This window comes from Loxodonta africana, chromosome 3, assembly GCF_030014295.1.
Source record: "Loxodonta africana isolate mLoxAfr1 chromosome 3, mLoxAfr1.hap2, whole genome shotgun sequence".
NCBI classification, from domain to species: Eukaryota; Metazoa; Chordata; class Mammalia; order Proboscidea; family Elephantidae; genus Loxodonta; species Loxodonta africana.
Genome location: NC_087344.1, coordinates 144,417,285 through 144,439,669, shown reverse-complemented (window position 1 = coordinate 144,439,669; position 22,385 = coordinate 144,417,285). Strand labels below are relative to the sequence as shown.

At 37.5% G+C, this 22,385-nt stretch overlaps 1 protein-coding gene across 6 annotated transcripts in view; it reads left to right on the top strand.

Annotated features, from left to right (window-relative positions):
* MTF2 (metal response element binding transcription factor 2) overlaps window positions 1-22,385 on the top strand; it is an 83,359-nt gene that overhangs the window by 20,256 nt on the left and 40,718 nt on the right. For 2 of the 6 annotated variants that reach the window (XM_003418478.4, XM_023558402.2), the window contains 5 exons: window positions 12,652-12,850; window positions 12,981-13,062; window positions 17,316-17,411; window positions 17,651-17,751; window positions 18,137-18,285. In XM_003418478.4, coding sequence (XP_003418526.1) covers window positions 12,652-12,850; window positions 12,981-13,062; window positions 17,316-17,411; window positions 17,651-17,751; window positions 18,137-18,285 — 627 coding nt within the window. Of the gene's footprint in view, window positions 1-12,651; window positions 12,851-12,980; window positions 13,063-13,632; window positions 13,701-17,315; window positions 17,412-17,650; window positions 17,752-18,136; window positions 18,286-22,385 lie in introns of those variants that run through there. The other 4 variants (XM_064282258.1, XM_064282260.1, XM_064282259.1 and 1 more) reach the window with 4 other exon arrangements.

Here is a 22,385-nt window from a genome sequence, read left to right as displayed (position 1 = left end):
GTATATTTAATTCACTTTTTGTTAGAAACATTTATATGAATTATTTCTACATATGTAGTATATACGTGGGAAAAATTAGGAGGCTGATAAGTGGCATCTTTTGGAGAGGAGGTAGCATGGGAATTCTCATTCCTGATAATCCATTTCTGCATTATTTTCCATGAGCATGCTTATTTTTGTAATCAGAGAAAGGTTATAATAAATTCTAAAATTAGAAAAACTAATCTGGCTCCTAATAAAGGTTACATTATAGGGAGGAGGGAAGTAATCAGTGACAGTGATGGGGAAAACCACATGGCGGGGGGCGGGAACCTTAGGGGTAAAACATACCAAGGTGTTTACCCTAGTTAAATTTGAGTTATGGTAGTTTGGGTCATTTACTCTTTTCTTTTCTTGCTTTGTTTTCTGTAAGATTTCTTTGGGCAGAGAAATTTTATGAGGATAATACTGTACAAATGATTCATGTTTATTAATGCAGTGTTATAAATTGATTTATGTTCTTTGCGTTTATAAAGTTCCGTAAAGGTTGGTGTGTATTTGACTTAGAATGTGAATTAGATTATATTGTTTACTCACAGCAAAACAGATTATTTGTGTATACAGTCATTGGTAGAAATAGTTAACCCCTTGAATTTTTTAAATTCCATGTGACCTTTCTGCCTTTTTTGCACTATACCCTGTGCTAAACATTGAGGATACAACTGTGAATAAGAATAAGACAGATACATTCCCTGTTTTTGGTGGACTGTTAGGCACTTTGCAGTGAGCTGAAGACTTAAGTGGGGAGACTGTAGGAGCGGAGACAGTAAATGTAGATAACTTTTCCTCAGAGGTTAGACTGAATGGGAGGAAAGAAAAGAGGAGGAGGTGGTGGGAAGGGGCTGAAGGAATCAAGGAAATTTTAGTTGTTCTTCCATCCCTTCGAAGATCCTTGCCAGTTTTTTTTTTTATTATTATTATTGTACTTTAAATGAAGGTTTACAGAAAAACTAGCTTTTCATTAAACAGTTAGTCCACATATTGTTTTATGACATTGGTTACCAACTGCACAACATGTCAGCACTCTCCCATCTCGACCTTCGGTTCCCAATCACCAGCTTTCCTGTCCCCTCCTGCCTTCGAGTTCTTGCCCCTGGGTTGGTGTGTCCCTTTAGTCTCGTTTTGTTTTATGGGCCTGTCCAATCCCCAGCTGAAGGGTGAACCCCAGGAGTGGGTTCATCCATTACTGAGCTAAAAGGGTGTCCAGGGGCCATAGTCTCAGGGTTTTTACGGTCTCTGTCAGGCCAGTAAATTCGATCTTTTTTTTGTGTTAGAAATTTGTTCTTCATTTTTCTCCAGCTCTGTCGGGGATCCTCCACTGTGATTCTTGTCTGAGCAGTCAGTGGTGGCAGATGGGCACCGTCCAGCTGTGCTGGACTCAGTCCATGGAGGCCGTGGCAGCTGTGGTCCACCAGTTCCCTGGACCAACCGTTCCCCTGTGTACTTGGTTTTCTGCAGTCTCCCCTGGTCCTGGCAATCGTTGCCAGTTTTTAAGTATAATTGAATGCTACTGGGAAGGTGTGAGTACAAAGAAGACTTATTGAAGACTGGCTCTGGTCTTTTTTTCTGTAACCTTGCTGAAGTAATTTAACCTGTCTTGTTGCAGTTTCCTCATCTGTGAAAACAAACCAAAACCAAACCTGTTGCTGTCGAGTTGTTTCTGACTCATAGCAACCCTATAGGACAGGGTAGAACTGCTCCATAGGGTTTTCAGGGAGCCAGCTGGTGTATTTAAACTGCTGACCTTTAGGTCAGCAGCCATAGCTTGCCATAGCACTTAACCACTGCGCCACTGGAGCTCTAATCTGTAAAAAGGGATCTATAAAATCCTTATCTGTAAAAAAGTGTCTCCATAGCATTGCTCTTGAGTATTAAATTACGTCTGTATACCTTGTCCCTGGCACAGTAAGTGGCTCATATTTGGGGCTCAAAAAAAATGATTTGTGAATGAATATTAAGCATACACAGAATGCTTAATATAGGACTGGGTACATAGTAATCAGTAACTCTTTCCTAGAGGTTTGGCTTATGAATGGAAGAAAAAAAGGGAGGAGGTCATGGGACGGAAGGGGCAGAAGGAATCAAGGGAGCCAGGAATAACTATTATTAAATTAGGCCCCATTGAAACAATGCCCACCGGAAATATTAGGAGAGGCTATTTAACATCTTGACAAAAGCACATGCTGTGCAGTGGGAATAGTACAGTGGTGAGTAAGGCAGAGACAGACCTTGTCATCATGAAAACGCAAGAAAAACAATATTTTAAAATTGTGGTTTAGGTGAAAGTTACAGCTCAAGTTAATTTCTCAAAAATTTATACACATTGTTTTGTGACATTAGTTGCAATCCCTATAATGTGACAGCATGCTCCCCTTTCCACTCCGTGTTTCTTGTGTCCATTCAACCCATTCCTGTCCCTTCCTGCCTTCTCATCCTGCTCTGGACAGGAGCTGCCCATTTGGTCTCAGGTATCTACTTGAACTAAGAAGCATACTCTTCCCAAGTATTATTTTATGTTTTATAGTTCTGTCTAATCTTTGAAGAGTGGGCTTCAGGAATGGTTTTAGTTCTGGGTTAACAGAGCGTCTGGGGCCATGGCTTCAGGGGTTCCTCTAGTCTCAGTTGGACCATTAAGTCTGGTCAGAAAAGGAGAAAATTTGTTTGACGCAGTATGAAGCATAGGAAACTGTCTGGGAATACCTGAATTATGGTTTTTGTACATCTTTCACTCTAGAATTGGGAAATTCTAGGTCCTAACAAAGCCATCCTGCTATCCTACTGAGGTCATTTCTCACCCGTAATTAATAGTTGTTCAAGCTTTAGTTCTTTAACTTAGGAAAAGCAAAGTGCTTGAAATGATCACTGAATTTATAGCTTTTAAAAAAGTTGCTTGGTGATAATCATTTTCATACTGTGATTTGAGGGGTTAACTTGTTTCAGTGTCTAGGGAAAGAGAAGGTTCTCAGCCTGACCTTGAGTATCCCTGCTGATAGAATTCATTGTAGTGATTCATTCTCCATTTTTCCTTTTGTCTCCAGCACTCATCCTGTCAGACTTTTAAATTTTTTAACTCCTCCCATCATAGTACTAAAGTGTCTTTTGCTCACAGCCAACTATGGCAATGATATATGGCAATATATCTCACTTTATTTAGAACAGCGGTTCTCAAAATGTGATTCATGAACACTTTTCAGGGAGTCTGCAAGGTCAAAACTATTTTCATAATAACATTAAGATATTATTTGCTTTTTCTGTTGTGTTGACATTTGTATAAATGGTGCAACAGCGAAGTTAGGTAAAACTGCTGGTGCGCCTTAGCATGAATCAAGGCCATGGCACCAAACTGTACTTGTATTCTTCACTGTTGTCTGTTGTGTGCTGACAGTAAAACACACACACACAAGCCTATTTTACTTAAGAACGTTCTTGATGAAACCTTAAAGATTATTAATGTCATTAAATCTTAACCTTGAATTCAGGTTTTTTAATATCGGGTGTGATGAAATCAGAAGTATTTGACATTTGTGCCGTTGTTTGAGTTACCAGCCGAACTAGCACCTGTTTTTTTTTTTTTTATGGAACAGCATTTTTACTTGGAAGAATGATTGATGAGTAATTGGCATATACTTCCTTAAGTGACAGGCTCACTTCATTTTATATTTGCCTTATTTACCATTTCTTATTCTACATTTGTTCCTCTGTGTTCACGTTACTGGCTGATGTTATTCCCTTGCTCTAATACAACTTTGAGAGAAGCCTTAGTGGCATAATGGTTAAGCGCTTGGCTACTAAATGAAAGGTTGACAGTTTGAATCTACCCAGTGGCTCCACAGTAGAAAGACCTGACAATTTGCTTTTGTAAAGATTACAGGCAAGAAAACCTATGGGTTAGCACAAACAGCAAAAAACAAAATAAATAGGACCTCATAAAAATCAAAGACTTCTTTTCACCAAAAGGCTTTACCAAAAAATGAAAAGACGAGCTGCAGACTAGAAGAATATGTTTGGAAAGAATTTCATAACCACAACGTGTCTAAAACTTCGACAGCTTAACAAAAAGATAAATAATCCAATTATAAAATGGTCAAAGGACTTGAGTATACGTTTTACCAAAGTCAAGTAGCCACCAAACACATGAAAAGATGCTCAGCATCATTAACCATTAAAGAGATGCAAATCAAAACCACAATGAGATACCATTTCACTCCCACTAGGATAGCTAGGGAGCTCTGGTGGCACAGAGTTGGTGGTTAAGAGCTTGGCTGCTAACCAGAGGGTCGGCAGTTCGAATCCACTAGCTGCTCCTTGGAAACCCTATAGGGCAGTTCTCCTCTGTCCTTTAGGGTCGCTATGAATCAGAATCAACTTGATGCCAGTGGGTTTGATTTGGTTTCAGGATGGCTACGATTAAAAAGAAAAAAGCCAGAAAATAACACATGTTGACAAGGACGTGGGGAAATTGGAACCCTTATCTACTGCCTGTGGGATTGGTACAGCTATTGTGAAAATAGTGTGGTGGTTCCTTAGAAAACTAAAAATAGAGCTACCATATGACCTAGGAATTGCACTCCTAGGTATATATCCAAAAGATTTGAAAACGGACTCAGAGACTTGGACACCAGTGTTCATCGCAGAACTAGCAGTGCTATCCACAATAGCCAAAAAATGGAAACAACCTAAATGCCCATCAACAGATGAACGAATAAACAAAATGTGGTACATACATAAAATGGAATACTACTTAGCTAGTAGGAGAAATGAAGTCTTTTTTTTGGCTGGATTTTTTTTTTTTTAATATATATATTTTTAAATTTTATTTTACTTTATAGGTAAAGGTTTACAGAGCAAATTAATTTCTTATTAAACAATTAATACACATATTGTTTTGTGATATTGGTTGCCAACCCCATGACATGTCAACCCTCACCCCTTCTCAACCTTGGGTTCCCTGTAACCAGCTTTCCTGTCCCCTCCTGCCTTGTCTTTGCCCTTGGGCTGGTGTGCCCATTTAGTCTTGTTTTGTTTTATGGACTTGTCTAATCTTTGGCTGAAGGGTGAACCTCAGGAGTGAGTTCAGTACTGAGTTAAAAGGGTTTTCAGGGGCCATGCTCTCGGGATTTCTCTAGTTTCTGTCAAACAAGTAAATCTAGTTTTTTGTGAGTTAGGAATTTCTGTTTTTTTCCTCCTCTGTCTGGGACCTTTTATTGTGATCCCTGTCAGAGCATTCGGTGATGGTAGCCTGGCATCATCTAGTTGTACTGGACTCAGTCTGGTGGAGGCTGTGGTAGTTCATTAGTCCTTTGGACTAATCTTTCCCTTGTGTCTTTGGTTTTCTTCATTCTCCCTTGCTCCAGATGGGGTGGGACCAGTGGAGTATCTTAGATGACCACTCACAAGCTTTTAAGACCCCAGATGCTACTTACCAAGGTAGGATGTAGAACACTGTCTTTATAAACTATGTTATACCATTGAGCTAGATGTCCCCATAGACCATGGTCCCCAGCCCTCAGCCTAGGCAGTCCCTCGGGGAGTTTGGATGTGTCTGTGAAGCTTCCATGACTTTGCCTTGGTCAAGTTGTGCTGAGTTTCCCCAGTATTGTGTACTATCATACCCTTCACCAGTTACCACTTAATCTATTGTCTAGTTAGTGTTTTTCCCTCCCCATCTTTCCCCTCCCTAGGAACCATCAAGAATTGTTTCTTTCTGTGTGTAAATCTTTTTTTGGGTTTTAATAATAGTGGTTCTCATACAGTATTTGTCCTTTTGTGGTTGACTTATTTCATTTAGCGTAATGCCCTCTAGATTCATCCATAGTGTGAGATGTTTCGCAGATTCGTCATTGTTCTTTATCGTTACGTAGTATTCCGTTGTGTGTATGTACCGTAGTTTGTTTATCCATTCATCTGTTGTTGGGCACTTAGATTGTTTCCCTCTTTTTGGTATTGTGAATAATGCTACAGTGAACATGGGTGTTCATATGTCTATTCGTGTGATGGTTATTATTTCTCTAGGATATATTCGTAGGAGTGGGATTGTTGGATCATATGGAATTTCTATTTCTAGCTTTTTAAGGAAGCGTCATATCATTTTCCAAAATGGTTTTGCCATTTTGCATTTCCACCAGCAGTGCAGTCTCCCTGCAGCCTCTCCAACATTTGTTTTGTTTTTGATTCATGCCAGTAATGTTGGGGTGAGATGGTATCTCATTGTAGTTTTGATTTGCGTTTCTCTGATGGCTGATGATGGTGAGCATTTCCTCATGTGTCTGTTAGCTGCCTGAATATCTTTTTTGGTGAAGTGTCTGTTCATATCCTTTGCCCATTTTTTAATTGGGTTATTTGTCTTTTTGTTGTAGAGGTGTTGGATTTTCCTATAGATTTTAGAGATTAGACATTTGTTGGATTTGTCATAGCCAATTTTTTTCCCCAGTCTGTCTGTTCTCTTTTTACTCTTTTGGTGAAGCCTTTTGATGAGCAAAAATGTTTAATTTTTATGAGATCCCAGTTATCTATCTTATCTTCTGGTGTCTGTGTATTGTTAGTTATGGTTTGTATAGAATTTATGCCATGTATTAGGGCCTCTAGCATTGACCATATTTTTTCTTATCTATGATCTTTATTGGGTTAGCTTTTGTGTATGGTGTGAGGTATGTGTCCTGTTTCATTTTTTTTACAGATGGACATCCAATTTTGCCAGCACCATTTGTTAAAAAGACTGCCTTTTTCCCACTTAATGGACTTGGGGCCTTTGTCGAAGATGAAGTGACCGTATGTAGATGAACTTACGTCTGAGTTCTCAATTCTGTTTCATTGGTCAGTGCGTCTTGTCGTTTTCATTACCATAGCTGTATAGTAGGTTCTGAGGTCAGGTAGTGTGAGGAGTCCTGTTTTTATTCTTCTTCAGTAGTGCTTTACTTATCCGGAACCTCTTTCCTTTCCATATAAAGTTAATGATTAGTTTTTCCATCTCGTTAAAGAATGCTGTTGGTATTTGGATCAGGATTGCATTGTATTTGTAGATTGCTTTGGGTAAAATTGGCATTTTCACAATGGTGAGTCTACCTATCCATGAGCGTCATATGTTTTTCCGTTTGTGTAGGTTTCTTGCAGTGGCATTTTGTTGTTTTCCTTGTATAGGTCTTTTACTGCCCTGGTTAGATTTATTCTTAAGTATTTTGTATTTTTTAGGGGGCTGTTATAAATGGTATTGCTTTCCTAATTTCCTTTTTTATTGTTCTCTTCATTGGTGTAGAGGAATCCAACTAATTTTTGTATGTTTATCTTGCATCGTGGTACTCTGCTGAATCTGTTTCCCTGTGGAGTCCTTTGGGTTCTCTATGTATGGTATTATATCTTCTGCAAATAGGAATAGTTTTACTTCTTCCTTACCAGTTTGGGTGCCCTTTAGTTCTTTTTCTCGTCTTATTGCTCTACCTAGCACTACCAGAACAATGTTAAATAGTGGTGATAAAGGGCATCCTTCTTTTGTTTGTATCTTTGGAGGAATGTTTTCGGTCTCTGTTTTGAGTGATGTTGGCTATTGGTTTTATATAGATGCTGTTTATTATGTGGAGAAATTTCCCTTCTATTCCTGTTTTATTGAGAGTTTTTCAAATCAGGAATGGGTGTTGGACTTTATTGAATTCATTTTCTGTGTCAGTTGAGATGATCGTGTGATTTTTTTCTTATTTATATGATGGATTACATTGATTGATTTTCTCATGTTGGGCCAGTTGTTATGAATCAGTTGTCTTATGAGCCATGTTGTCTTTCTATTTGTTCAAGTCGTGTAGCTAATGTTTTGATTTTGTCCCTTCTTTTGTGGTGTGCATCTGTTGTTATAAATTGACCCCTGAGCACTGCCTTTACTGTGTCCTAAAGGTTTTGATATGATGTGTTTTCGTTCTTGTTTGATTCTAGGAATTTTTAAATTCCATTTTTGTTTTTTTCTGTTACCCAGTGGTTTTTAGACAAGGTGTTGTTTAGTTTCCATGTATTTGATTTTTTCTCTTTCTCTTCCTCTTATCAATTTCTACTTTGATGGCGTTGTGATCAGAGAAGATGCTTTGCATTATCTTGATGTTTTGTATTTTTTTGAGGGTTGCTTTGTGGCCTAAGATGTGGCCTATTGTGGAGAATGTTAAGTGTGCGTTGGAAAAGAATATGTACTTTCCTGCTGTTGTTTGGAATATTCTATATGTCTGTAAGGTCAAGTTGGTTGATCCTGTTCTTTGGATCTACTGTATCTTTGTTGAGTTTCTTTCTAGATGTTCTGTACTTTACCTAGAGTGGTATGTTGAAATCTCCTACTATTATTATGGAATCGTCAGTTTCTCTTTTTAGTGCTGTGAGAGTTTATGTATTTTGGAGCCCTGTTATAGGGTATGTAGATATTTATTATGGTTATGTCCTCATGGTGGATCGTCCCTTTAATCATTACACAATGTCCTTTCTTGTTTTTTTATGGTGAATTGTGTTTTAAAGTCTCTCTTATCTGAGATTAGTATTGCCACTCCTGCTCTTTTTTGGTTGCTGTTTGCTTGATATGTTTTTTTCCATCCTTTGATTTTTTAATGTATTTATGTCTTTGTTTAAAGGTGCATCTCTTGTAGACAGCATATTGATGAGTCCTAAATTTTTTGTCCATTCTGTCACTCTCCATCTGTATGGGTGGATTTAAGCCATTTACGTTCAGTGTGATTATTGATAGGTTTGCGTTTATTGCTGTCATTTTGCAGTGCTTTTTTGGTGGGGCTGATGTTTTCTTTGTTGTTTTTGCTCTTCTGTGCTGAATTCTTTTGTTTGTGGACTTTTTTCATTTCTTTTGTTTTTGTAGATTTTGTGTTTACTGAGATTTTATGTTTTTCTTCTTTGGTTTGTAGGTTTGTTGACTTTCTTATGGTTACCTTGAAATTTACCTCTGTCTTCCAAAGTTTAAACCATTCTTTTATACTTCATATCACCTTGGCTTCCTATCCATATGACAGTTCTGTACCTACTCCGTTTATTCCCTCTTTTATTGTTCTGATGTTGTCGTCATTTACAGATTGACCTCTCTGGTTCTCTTGTAAATCTTTTAATTTTGTTTTATCCTTGAGAGTTCATTATCTAGGTTGGTGTCTGGCTAATGCTGTCTTGTGTCCTAGATTCAGGTTGTCATCTGATGTTGTTGGTTCTCTAACTGAAGGACTCCCTTTAATAATTCTTGTAAGGTTGTGGTTTGGTTTTTACATATACCTTTAATTTCTGTTTGTCTGGAAATGCTCTAATTGCGCCATCATATTTGCACAAAAGTTTTGCAGGATATATTGTTCTTGGTTGGCAGTTTTTTCTTTCAAGACTTTATATATGTCATCCTATTGCCTTCTTGCCTGCATGGTTTCTTCAAAGTAATCAGAGCTTAGTCTTTTTTTTTTCCCCGTTTGTATGTGACTAGAAATGAAGTCTTGATACATGCCTCAATTTGAGTGGAGCTTGAAGACATGCTGCGAGAAATAATCTAGTCACAAAAGGGCAAATATTCTCGACCTCACTTATATAAAAAGACAAGAGAAGGCAAATATATAGATACCAAAGTTTATTAGTGGTTACCAGGGGCAGGAAGCAGGGGGAAAGATGGGATTACCCATGATGGAAAAATCACATTGATTAAGGGTCGAGTTGTACAGCCGATTATTGTAGTTGCTCCCAAGAAGTTGTACAACTGTAAAAAGTTGAGTTGGCTAAAGTGGTGAGATCAGTATATTTACAACAGTGACAAAAAGTGTAAGTGCTTAGGTTGCTTATGTACAACCATAACCACATAGGATTTGATTCCATGGTTTGGATATCTGGTTGATTGGCCTAATAACATGTTCAGTGCTTCTGTTCTATCTCCTAGTTCCTTGTGTAGTGCCTGGGGTGTTTAAAGCTTGCAAGCGTCCATCCAAGGCAAAATAATTGGTCTCTATTCGCCTGGGGCAACAGATTAAGAAGGAGAGTCAGGAACAGAAGGAAGATATGGGATGTTTGGCTAATTGCTTCTGTGAAACAACTGCTACCTTTGCCATAAGACCAGAAGAACTGGGTGGTGCCTGGCTACCACTAGTGAACATTTTGATCAAGGATTCTATAGAAGACTCCTGATCCAAAGGGGGAAAATACAGAATGGAATTTCAAATTCCCATGGACTTCAGACTTTCTGGAGCCATGGGGGCTGGACGAAATTATTGCCCTGAGATAATCTTTAAACCTTGAACCAAAAACATCCCTGACGTCTTCTTAACGCCAAACAATAGTTTAACTTAACTATTAAAAAATGCCTGCTTTGAGCATTATCCTCGTTTAAGAACTATCTATATGGTATCAGATTGTTAGATAGGAACCTTAGTGGGCAGTGAGTTTATGTTAACGGCAAAGGAACAACTTAGAAAAGGAGGGTGAGAGTGGTTGCACAACTTGAAGAATGTAATCAGTGTCACTGAATTGTACATGTAGAAAGTGTTGAACTGGTGTATGTTTTGGTATGTATATTAACAAGAAAATATATAAATAAAATTAAAAACAATTCTTTGGGACACTTCTACTTTGTGACATGGGATTGCTGTGAGTCGGAGTGTATTTGATAATTCTCAACAACAATAATACAGCTTTACTCCCATCCACCTCCTTTGTGCTGTTATTGTCAAATATGTTACATTTCTATATAATAGAAGCTGAACAGTGTCTGCAGATGGATAGTCCAGTGCTTTTGGTTACGCAGGTCTTTTTGATTTGTTGCTATTAAAATTGTTATAACACCAGAACCTAGGGGCCATTGGGCTTATCTCGGTTGGCAACCTTGTTTCCTAACAGTAGCAGGGATGAGCAACCTTTGGAGCTCCTAACTCAGCAGAGCTAACAAGAGAAAGGAAAGGGGAATATTTAAATTAGGGACCAGGAAGGATCAAATTTTTAAGAAAACTTACGTCCACATGATTAAAATGTAAAGTCTGTTTATATTTAGTGAGTTGATGTTGTAAGTAATTACTGAAATCATTGATTGAGGAACATAGAATTTTGTTTATTGCATATATTTACCATCCCCTCACACACACAGAACATTTATCGTTACCAAATTGTCAAGGTGGAGAAAGTGGCGACTAAAGGAACACAATGGGTTGTATACTGGTGTTGGAGTCAGTCTTTCCTGGGTTCAAATTCCAGCATTTCTGCTTACTAGCTCTGAGTTAACATTAGAGCCTTGGTTTCAACCTTCATCACATTATTCTGTCACTGACATCTGAATCACTTTCCAAGAATTTGTGTAAACAGAATTCTTAGGTATTGGTGCTGTTTATTTTAGAATTATTGTTGAGCTTTGTCATTGTGTTTAATTAGTGAAAACTCTAAATTGGAAAAATGAAACAAAATAAGAAACAGTGCTTTGTTACCTTTAAGGAAGTTAATGGTGATAATGTTGTTTGTGGAATGACTATAAGCTATAACGCAATTTTTTAGTATGTAGTTTTGGAGTCTTTTGCTTTAAAAGGGTCGGTATGAGTCGGAATCGACTCGACAGCACTGGGTTTGGTTTGGTTTTCGATTTGCTTTAAAAAAAGAATGCTCTTGTAATATAATTGTTATTTCAGTGTGATTTGTGAAATTGGTGGTTCTCAGTCTTTTTTATTTTTAAACTCCCAGTATGTATATTTGAGGGACTGTAACATAACTCCCATCAATAAAAAAGGCTTGCTTCAGTAGTGATACCCTGTAGGAGGAGGGTAATGATTAACCTCCCGATGAGTGTAAATATAACCAACTACCCCCAAAGTCACTGGCGTAGTATGAACTTTAACTGTATTTGCCATAATCAAGAGATTAAAATTTAATTCATTTTTATTGTTTATCAAGTGTGTATGAAATTGTGCTGTGTAACCTCTTTAGAGAGTCCCTGGGTAGAGCAAATGGTTAAGTGCTCAACTACTAACCAACAGGTTGGCAATTCAAACCCACCCAGAAGTGCCTTGGAAGAAAAGCTTGGTGATCTGCTTCTGAAAGGACACATGGTTGAAAACCTTATGGAGCACAGTTGTACTCTGCAGCACATTGGACTGCCATGAATTGGAATCAACTTAATGGCAACCTTGTTTTTTTTTTTTTTTTTAACTTCTTTTAGTTTATCTAAACCCAGTTATGAAATTCACATCATCCTTTGCTCCTGACCATAGCCTAGCCACCTCAAGTTACAGCTACTTTTTTGATGCTGTGTTATCTTGGCATGGTGCTGTTGCCTGGCCTCACTTAGGGTAGGCACTGACAGAATATTGAGAACTGCTATACTGTTATTTTAAACTACTTTGTTTTTAGAGAGTATTTGTGATCTTGAGGTACCTCTGTTCTACAACTATTCCACATCTGTCCCATGTCATCTGTTCCACATCATCTATTCCACCTCTATTCCTTCTCTACTCCGTGTCTGTTCCACCCCATTCTACCACTGTTCCACTATTGCACATCTGTTCTACACCTGCTCTATATTTTTCTGCAATTTAAGATTTTTCACAGATTAGTTTTTTAAATTAAAATATACATCATTGGCATAGGTTCTACAAGTAAGTTAGTCTAATATATGGTCTTTTATTTCTTAAACAGAGACTCTACAGGGGCAGGTAATTCACTGGTCCACAAGCGGTCTCCTTTACGCCGAAACCAAAAGGCCCCAACATCCTTGACCAAGCTGTCTTTACAGGATGGACATAAAGCCAAAAAGCCAGCATGTAAATTTGAAGAAGGTCAGGATGTCCTAGCTAGATGGTCAGATGGCTTGTTTTATCTTGGAACTATCAAAAAGGCAAGTTTCCTTAATATAAGATGTCTTTTTCTATTTTTGTAGTAAGCTTTTAGTAATCTTAAGCCTTTAAATTTAACTTCATATTTTTCATTTTTAAAGAGATTACTGTAAATATTCCTCTGTGTTACAGATAAACATATTGAAACAGAGCTGTTTCATCATATTTGAAGATAGTTCTAAATCCTGGGTTCTCTGGAAGGACATTCAAACAGGCAGGTGCCACTCTTTCTCTTGAACGTGATTTATACTAAAATGTGATTTTCTTCAACTTGTCGTCATTCTAGTGTTACCTGTTGAATACAGTAAATTAAGATAATATTTTTGAGGAGAGGTCAAAAAAATAATCATCCTTTATAGTCTCCAAGAGTTATACTCTATATAGAAGACTATAAGAAGACCAAAAATACTGTTAGAGTTGGAGGTAGATTAGAGGAAAGATGTATCACTGACTCAGAAATGTAACCTATTGTTAGGTAAAATATGACCCTTCTAAGAACTTTGAAAAAAATTCTGAGCCACTGATATGAGTAACAATTTGGGATTCAGTTTAACTGTTACTTGCTAACTTCTGAGTTGAAATTGACTCGATGGCACTGGGTTTGGTTTTTTTTTTGGTTTTTCCTAACTTAGTACAAAGCAATGCAGAAAGCTAATATTTATTGAGAGCATACTATTTGCCAGAAGCTTTGGGGGCATTAGAATATATTAAACCAATTTAGAGTACTAGAAATATTAATGAGAATGTTTGAAATTATTGTTTAATTATGGTTTTTTATGTTTAGATGGGAAAATGAGGCTATATTTGGGTACAAGTAAAAATGAATACAGGTATGCCTTGGTTTGGTTATAGGTACGTTTCTTGTAACGATTTCGGCTATAAATATAATTGCTGTATGCCCTTTGAATCTACTAAATATAGGTGTTTTTCAGGTATATCTTTCATGGGAAATGCTTCATTTATAAAAAAAAATTGAGTCATTATTAATAATTTGAACACTTTAGCTTCTTAATAAAGCCCAACTTTGGTTTTCCTTTTGTTGGGTTAATAGGCCTATGTTTTGTGTCTCCTCTGGTAGAAAGGAGCATAAACTTTCTTTTCTTAAAGGATAGATACCTTTCTAAAGTATTTAGCTGTTGGATCCTTTATTTGAACCCTGAGTGCAACTTTATTGTAGATTACCTGCTGTTTTTAATTTCTTGGTTTTTCTCCAAATTTTTCTCAAAGAAAAAAAATAAAAAACATTTTAAAGTGCAGTTCTACTCTGAAATGCATGAGGTCACCATGAGTTGGAATTTACTCAGCAACAATTGATTTTTTTGGTTTTAGTAAAGGAATTCCAATATTCTAATTACCATCTGTATACTTGATACTTAGGTGGGGAACTCAGTAGCTGTTTCTCCAGTAAAATGTTTTTCCAGAAAAATTTTGTATAGATTCGGAAACTGATCAGTATAAAGGACTTTAGATAGGTTTTGAATCTGAAATTGAGGTGTCAGTGAGAAAAGTTTAAACCATAAGATTTAAAGGGGTGGATGGTCTCCAACAGTGATAATACTGAGCAGATCTAAGTACCCTGCATACAGAATTATTTATTTCTAATCTTGTGAATATGGACTTCCCCCCATATAAAAGTGACAAAGAAAGAAGAAAACCAATGATGCATAGAGATGTAAAACCAAGAAAACCAAACCCAGTGCCCTTGAGTTGATTCCAACTCACAGCGACCCTATAGGACAGAGTAGAACTGCCCCATAGAATTTACAAGGAGTGCCTGGCAGATTCGAACTGCCAGTCCTTTGGTTGGCAGCTGCAGCACTTAACCGCTATGTCACCAGGGTTTCCAGAGAGATGCAAAGTTGTGAAAGTGAGGGGTCCAGACCAGCCTGTGTTCTAGTGTATCAGTTTGGTGATCTGTGGTGGCTCTTTCCTCACCGCCTCCTTTTACTGTCCCTAGAATTACAAAGGGGTACTCTTTTGCCATTTAACTCTTTGTAGCCCACAAAGAATAGCACCCATGAAACTTGGAATTGAAACTAGTAAATGAACAGTCTCCACTAGCCTTTGAGACGTGGTACCTGAAAACTGCATTAGGCAGATTTCAGTGTGGGGAGTAGCTTTAGTAGCTTTCTTCCCTCTAAGAAACCTGTTAATAATAGATATATATTAAAAAAGTAATGAATTAGCTTAACTTTGCTCATCTCATAAGATTCTTTGAAAGGTTTACATAAATAAGGATAGTATTTGATAATAGCCAGATGTTGCATTACAGCAGGAAAGTATCATGTTAAGACTACTAAATAAATTAAAAAAGATTTCTAATACTTAATGCTACTGTGGTTTCTGTGAAAATGATACACTTGAATACCTGGTAGCAGTGTAAGTTTCTGTTTTATTACTTTAGCATTTGCATTAAACGCATAAAAATATTTACACTTCTTAATTTACCCAGAGTCTGACCTCCAACAGTTTATTTAAAAAAAAAAATTCAAAAGTTAAAAAAAGTTAGATGAAAATGTTTATTGTAGCTTTATTTTAAAAACAATATAATTTAGTATTTCCAGGGTTAAATGGTCAGGACTTGATAGTCAATTGGATTTAGAGTTAAAGGAGTCTATAGAAGGCCACTAAGTTAAACTGGAAAATTCTTATAAATTTGATGATAAAAAAGCTGTATCTGAATTTCACAAGTAAATGTTATTCCCGTTTCCCTCAGGATTATTTCCTGAGGTGAACACAATATTTGTTGGGTCAGCATCCCCTTTCCTGGGGAACTGCTTCCCCTTCATGGATGCAGTGGGAGTCAAGTCAAGCACTTACCCAAGCTGAGGCCATCGATTCCTTTTCAGGGTACTGCAGATTTGAGCTGAGAGGATTTAAACTCAGTTTGGCTACTATCCTGAATGAATCCATAAACATAGAAGCTGTGGGGAGGGCATGTCCTGCCACGTTCACCAGGAAGTAGATAAAGCCTGGGAGAGGAGGGGAGAGAGGACAAGATACCAAAACAAACAAGCAAAAACCAACCAACAGACAAACACAAAAACCCAATGTGGAAACCTGCATGTCCAAGAATAGAGAAATACAGTAAATTTGATTCTGTTTACTGGATGGAATATTATATTGCCATTAGAAGTTATAATTTTGAAAACTGGCAGCGTGAAAAGTACTTTTGGTAGAAGAGATATTACTTAGTATTGCTGATAAGCAGCATCTTGTCCAGAAAGAACATAGACTCAGGCCTATCTAGGTTTGAATGCTAACCTTGATACTTTCTAGCTGAGGGTTTTTAGGTTAGTTAATCTTTCTGAACCACAGTTCTTCTCTATAAATAGGATATTTACCTATTTAGTTGAAGGATTAAATAAACTAATATATGTAATGAGCCTATGACAATGCTTAGGCTCGTGGTACAAAATTGTACATTTTAAATTATTGTTAGTATGTCAGTAAAGCCTGTGGATTATGATTTTAATTATATATATTGAGATAGACCAGGAGAGAATATTGGAAATGATAGTTGTGTTAGGGTGATAAAATCATATTCTAAATTTTGTGTAATGATTTCTTTTTAGAATAAAAAAGTTTAAGGAAGAAATGATTTACCTATTCAGGTAAAAAATATGATTAGTAACTTTGAAACCCCCAAATTTTGTTACAGTAGGATTTTGTTAGGTTATCGGACACCGTATTCCGAGATTGCAAAAGCTGGAAATTAAATAATTGGTGTTTGACCTCTTTCATAAATTAGTAAATAAAAGGAAATGCTCTGAATCCAAAGAGAATGGGGGCATTTACATATCTTCTTTGCCCTTTTTCCTTAGTCTCTTGACAGTAGTAGGGTAGAGTGAGTGTATGCATGTACATGGATTTGATGTGTGTTCTGAGGAATAGCTCTAATATTCACAAGAGCTTTTCCCCACTCCTCCAGAAGAGTGGGAATATTAAATATGAATAATAAGGGAAGCTGCCTGAGATAAATTTAAAATATGTCCTCTGCTTAAAAACAGATTAAATTATAAATGTAGACAGTAAGTTACTTAAGTTAAAGGTAGCAAGAAGACAGGGATTAGAGAAATAAAATTACATATTTAGTACTCTTTCTCGAAGGAGCCCTGGTGGAGCAGTGGCTAAGTGCTCAACTGCTAACCAAAAGGTCAGCGGTTTGAACCCACCAGCCACTCCATGGCTGAAAGATGTGGAGGTCTGCTTTTGTAAAGATTACAGCCTTGGAAACCCTGTGGGACAGTTCTCTTATGTCCTATAGGGTCTCTGTAAGTCAGCATCAACTAGATAGCAACGGGGTTTTTGGTTTATTCTGCTTTGAGAAGAAATTATTATGATCTAGTGAACAAATATTGTCCATACGAACTACCCAGTGAGTCATAAAAGTAATTTTGTTATAGGGGACTCTTATTTATTATGACTGTCTTTTTTTTTTTTTTTTTAATGCTTTAAATATTTCAGGAGCCACTGGAAGTGGGGAAATGGTCTGTACAATATGTCAAGAAGAATATTCAGAAGCTCCCAATGAAATGGTTATATGTGATAAGTGTGGCCAAGGTAAACATTGATTTCTTTTAATCTCTTAGAAAAGGTTTGTTACATACTTAATGCTCCTGTTGAAGATTAATGACTGAAAAATACTTTACTTGGTAATTTGAAGGAATTAACCTGTTTTTTTTTATGTCGATTGTAATTATATTAATGTAGGAAAAGAGAATTCTAAAATGCGTTCTTGAAATTGTGTTACAGTGTTTATGAATAAAATAGAATTGCTTTGTGCTTTTTTTGATATTAAGGATATCATCAATTGTGTCACACACCTCATATTGATTCCAGTGTGATTGATTCAGATGAAAAATGGCTCTGTCGACAGTGTGTTTTTGCAACAACAACAAAGGTATCTTTTAAGTGTTTGGGCTAAAGCCCTAAATGGAATTTGTAAGGCACTTTCAATACTTAATGCTTGTGTATATTGAAAGCTCATTTGAATGAAATGAGCAATAAGTGCTGGGTATAAAGAGGTACTGTTTATTGTTTGACTAATGATGCTTAAGTGACAACTATTCTGCATATATTTTATGGTAGCGGTTTTGGAATTGGGACAGTAATTTGAAAAAAAAAAAGTCAACAAAATAAGTAAAGATTATTATTAATCAAATAATTTGTGATGTAGAAATTTAGAGTGGTAATGTCTTCAGAAACATTAAAGGAACTTTTAAGTTATAGCGCTGTGTTTAAAATTTTAGCCTTTACTCTTTTCAATTTTTTTCCTTCTAATATAGAGGGGTGGTGCACTTAAGAAAGGACCAAATGCCAAAGCATTGCAAGTCATGAAGCAAACATTACCCTATAGTGTGGCAGACCTCGAATGGGATGCAGGTCATAAAACCAATGTTCAGCAATGTTACTGCTATTGTGGAGGCCCTGGAGAGTAAGTAAATAAAATTATTTAATGTCTTTTAAGTAATTTTTATTTGTTTACATTGTTTATTTTTCTTATCAGTTGTGGTGGGAGTGATGGTGAAGTGTAAATGCATAAAAGCATCAGTAAAGAAAATTAGGGGAAATAATCTCACCGTCATTTTTCACTGCCCAAAAAATTCCTGTCTCACATTTGATCATATCCATGTATTTTAAAAATCTCATTGTAATAAGTCTGGTTATTCTGAAAACTAGAAGTGAATTGTAAATATTTGTATATCATAAAATAAACTGTGTTGTCGTTAGGTGCCATTGAGTCGATTTTGACTCATAGCGACTCCATGTAAAAGAGTATAGAACTGCCCCATAGGATTTTCTAGGTTGTAATATTGACAAGAGCAGATCACCAGGTCTTTCTCCCATGAGCTGCTGAGTGGATTTGAACCAACAACCTTTAGGTTAGCAGCAGAGCACTTAACTGTTGAGCCAACAGAGCTCCTTAAACTAGAAACCAAAACCAAAAACCGAACTGTTGAGTTGATGCTGACTCGTAGTGGCCCTAGAGGACAGAGTAGAACTGCCCCATAAGGTTTCCAAGGAGCGGCTGGTGGATTTGAACTGCCGATCTTTTGGTTAGGAGCCGAGCTCTTAACCACCGCACCACCAGGGCTAAAAAAAAAAAAAAAACCTGTTGCTGTTGAGTCGATTTTAGTCATAGTGACCCTATAGGACAGAGTAGAACTGCCCCATAGAGTTTCCAAGGAGTGCCTGGTGGATTTGAACTGCCGACCTTTTAGTTAGCAGCTGTAGCACTTAACCACTACGCCACGAGGGTTTCCCCTTAAACTGGAGAAGGGAATAAATTACCACAGAGGTCCACCACCACTTACGCAGTTACTTAGTTTGAATCTCATATTTATTATAATTGACCATTTACAAACTGGTGCCTTTCATATTATGTTATTATTCGAATGGGTGAGTAAGAGGCTGATTTTGATAAAACTATAGAGCCAAACAGGGCTTTCTCACAGACTAATTAGAGAGTCTTATGTTTTCCCCTACACATTCCATTTATCATGAGTAGGCATAGATCTTTTTCAGGGAAAATACCAAATAATTTCTTTTCTAAGTTTTTAACTAAAAGAAATATCCCATCCAGATACCAGGGAATTGTAATGGGAGTCATATATCAAAATGAGACCTGATAACCAGGGTATTTAAACTTTAACCAGAATATTTGAGCTTTAACAGTAAGCACATGCTCTCGTGTGTGTGTGATTTTGTTTCTTACTTAGGGCTTCCAGCTGCTTTGATAGACACCAAACAGTTGTCATAAATTATTACCTAGCAAGGCGTTACAGGAGGAGACATTTCAAATCGACCATTCCGTTAATAATGCATCCACAACTACAACTATAGTTTATTTATCCTTATCATTAAATGTTTGCTAAATAAATGAACCAAGTTCTAAATTAAGAGTGTTTAGAAATTTACCTTTAATTTCTAATCATTGATCCTAGCTCTGTTCTTTGGAACTAAGCAAATACATCTACTCGTCACTTATTGACTTTATTGTTATCCAACATTTTGCATTTACAATAGTAAAAAATCTATTATCTCCTCCTATTTTGCACATTAGCAATGTTTGGCAGTAGTGAACATTGAGGTATGAGGAGAGAGTAATGCTGGCTCTGGTAGTTAAGGTTATGTGTCAGCTTGGCTGGACCATGACTCTCAGTGGTTTGGCAGTTATGTAATGATGTAGCCTGACAGTTATGTACTGATGTAGTCGTCCTCCATTTTGTGATCTGATGTGGCCATCCTCCATTTTCACATAATGCTGATTTCACATAATAACCTGGTCTTTGGAACCTGACCACGTTGATAAGTGAGGAGTAGGTGTGCATCTTATCTTTTAGGAGGTAACCCTTAAAATATTTCAGATCAGAAGCCATTCCCACTCCCATGACATATATACTGCTGGTGTTCTCTTTTCTGGGCTAAAATCTCTACTGTCATCAAAAATTGTTTGTCGTGGTTTCCAAACTCTACTGTCTTTGTTCTTCAGTTTTTAAAAGTTATTTTTGAAATTGGTATCATAACTGGAAAAATGGTGGTATTCTGACTGGTACAAAATCTAATGTGATTGCTAGTGTTCTGGACATTATGCTTCTGTTGCTGGAGAGAGAGATTGCGTTATCACTTTTTGGTCATTTCATCCTATGCTCTTGGCTCATGTTAGTTTTGTGTGTAGTTTGCTAATACCATTAGGTTTTTTTTTTTTTTTTTTTAATACAGTCTATAATCTGAACTTGCCTAGGTTAATGAGGAGGAATGAGAATCAGGATCAGCACAAAACTCTTTCCTATGAGTTGGGGATCAGACACAACTTCACTCTCTAACTTTTTCACCATTTCTGACACCAGCTGACCCCCAACAGCACTCTCTACTTGTTTGCTAGGTTCGATAATTTGTTGTAATGACTGTGGAACTTGTAGACTGTACCCACAATTATGTGGTTTATTAAGGAAGTGTCATGGATTGCCTTGTGTACGCTAGAAATGTGTATTGACTTGGTTAGGCTATGATTCCCAGTATTGTGTGGCTGTCCTCCATTTTGTGATTGTAATTTTATGTTAAACGGGATTAGGGTGGGATTGTAACACCCTTACTAAGGTCACATCCCTGATCCAATGTAAAGGGAGTTTCCTGGAGTGTGGCCTGTACCACCTTTTATCTTATAAGAGATGAAAGGGAAGCAAGCAGAGAGTGGGGACCTCATACCACCAAGAAAGCAGAGCCAGGAGCACAGTGTGACCTTTGGACCCGGGGTTGCTGTGTGGAGAAGTTCCTCAATCAGGGGAAGATTGATGACAAAGACCTTCCTCCAGAGCCTTCCCCTCGAGCTGATGCCCTGAATTTGGACTTACAGCCTACTAGATGGTGAGAGAATAAACATCTCTTTGTTAAAGCCATCTACTTGTGGTATTTCTGCTATAGCAGCACTAGATGACTAAAACAGGAAGGTAACAGGCTATAACTCAGAATCAGGATCAACTTGGAAGTAACAGGATACAACTCTGGAGACAGTATGCAGATTGTTAATCAGGACAGCTACTTCTCAGCCATGCTAGCCTAAGGACCTTCTGTCTGCTGTGCACACGCCCTTCTGTGCCTCTGACCTTTTTTTTTTTTTTTTTAATTTTTACTGTGCTTTGAGTAAAAGTTTACAAATCAAGTCACTCCCTCACATGAGAACTTATATACACCTTGCTACATTTCTCCCAGTTGCTGTCCCCCTAATGCAACAACCCACTCCCTCCCTCCACTCTCTATTTACCTGTCCATTTCACCAGCTCCCAATCCCCTCTACCCTCTCATCTCCCCTCCAGACAGGAGATGCCAACATAGTCTGAGGTGTCCACCTGATGCAAGTAGCTCACTCCTCACCAGCATCCCTCCCCATTCCATTGTCCAGTCCAATCCCTGTCTGAAGAGTTGGCTTTAGGAATGGTTCCTGTCCTGGGCCAACAGAAGGTCTGGGGGCCATGACCACCGGGGTCCTTCTAGCCTCAGTCAGACCATTAAGTCTGCTCTTTTTATGAGAATTTGGGGTCTGCATCCCATTGCTTTCCTGCTCCTTCAGGGGTTCTCTGTTGTGTTCCCTGTCAGGGCAGTCATCAGATGTAGCTGGGCACCATCTAGTTCTTCTGGTCTCAGGATGATGTAGTCTCTGGTTCATGTGGCCCTTTCTGTCTCGGGCTCATAATAGCCTTGTGTCCTTGGTATTCTTCATTCTCCTTAGGTCCAGGTGGGTTGAGACCAACTGATGCATCTTAGATGGCTGCTTGCTAGCGTTTAAGACCCCAGTTGCCTCTCTCCAAAGTGAGATGTAGAATGTTTTCTTAATAGATTTTATTATGCCAATTGACTTAGATATCCCCTGAAACCATGGTCCCCAAACCCCTGCTACGCTGGCCTTTGAAACATTCAGTTTATTCAGCAAACTTCTCTGCTTTTGGTTTAGTCCAGTTGTACTGACCTCACCTGTATTGTGTGTTGTCTTTCCCTTCACCTAAAGTAGTTCTTATCTACTATCTAATTAGTGGA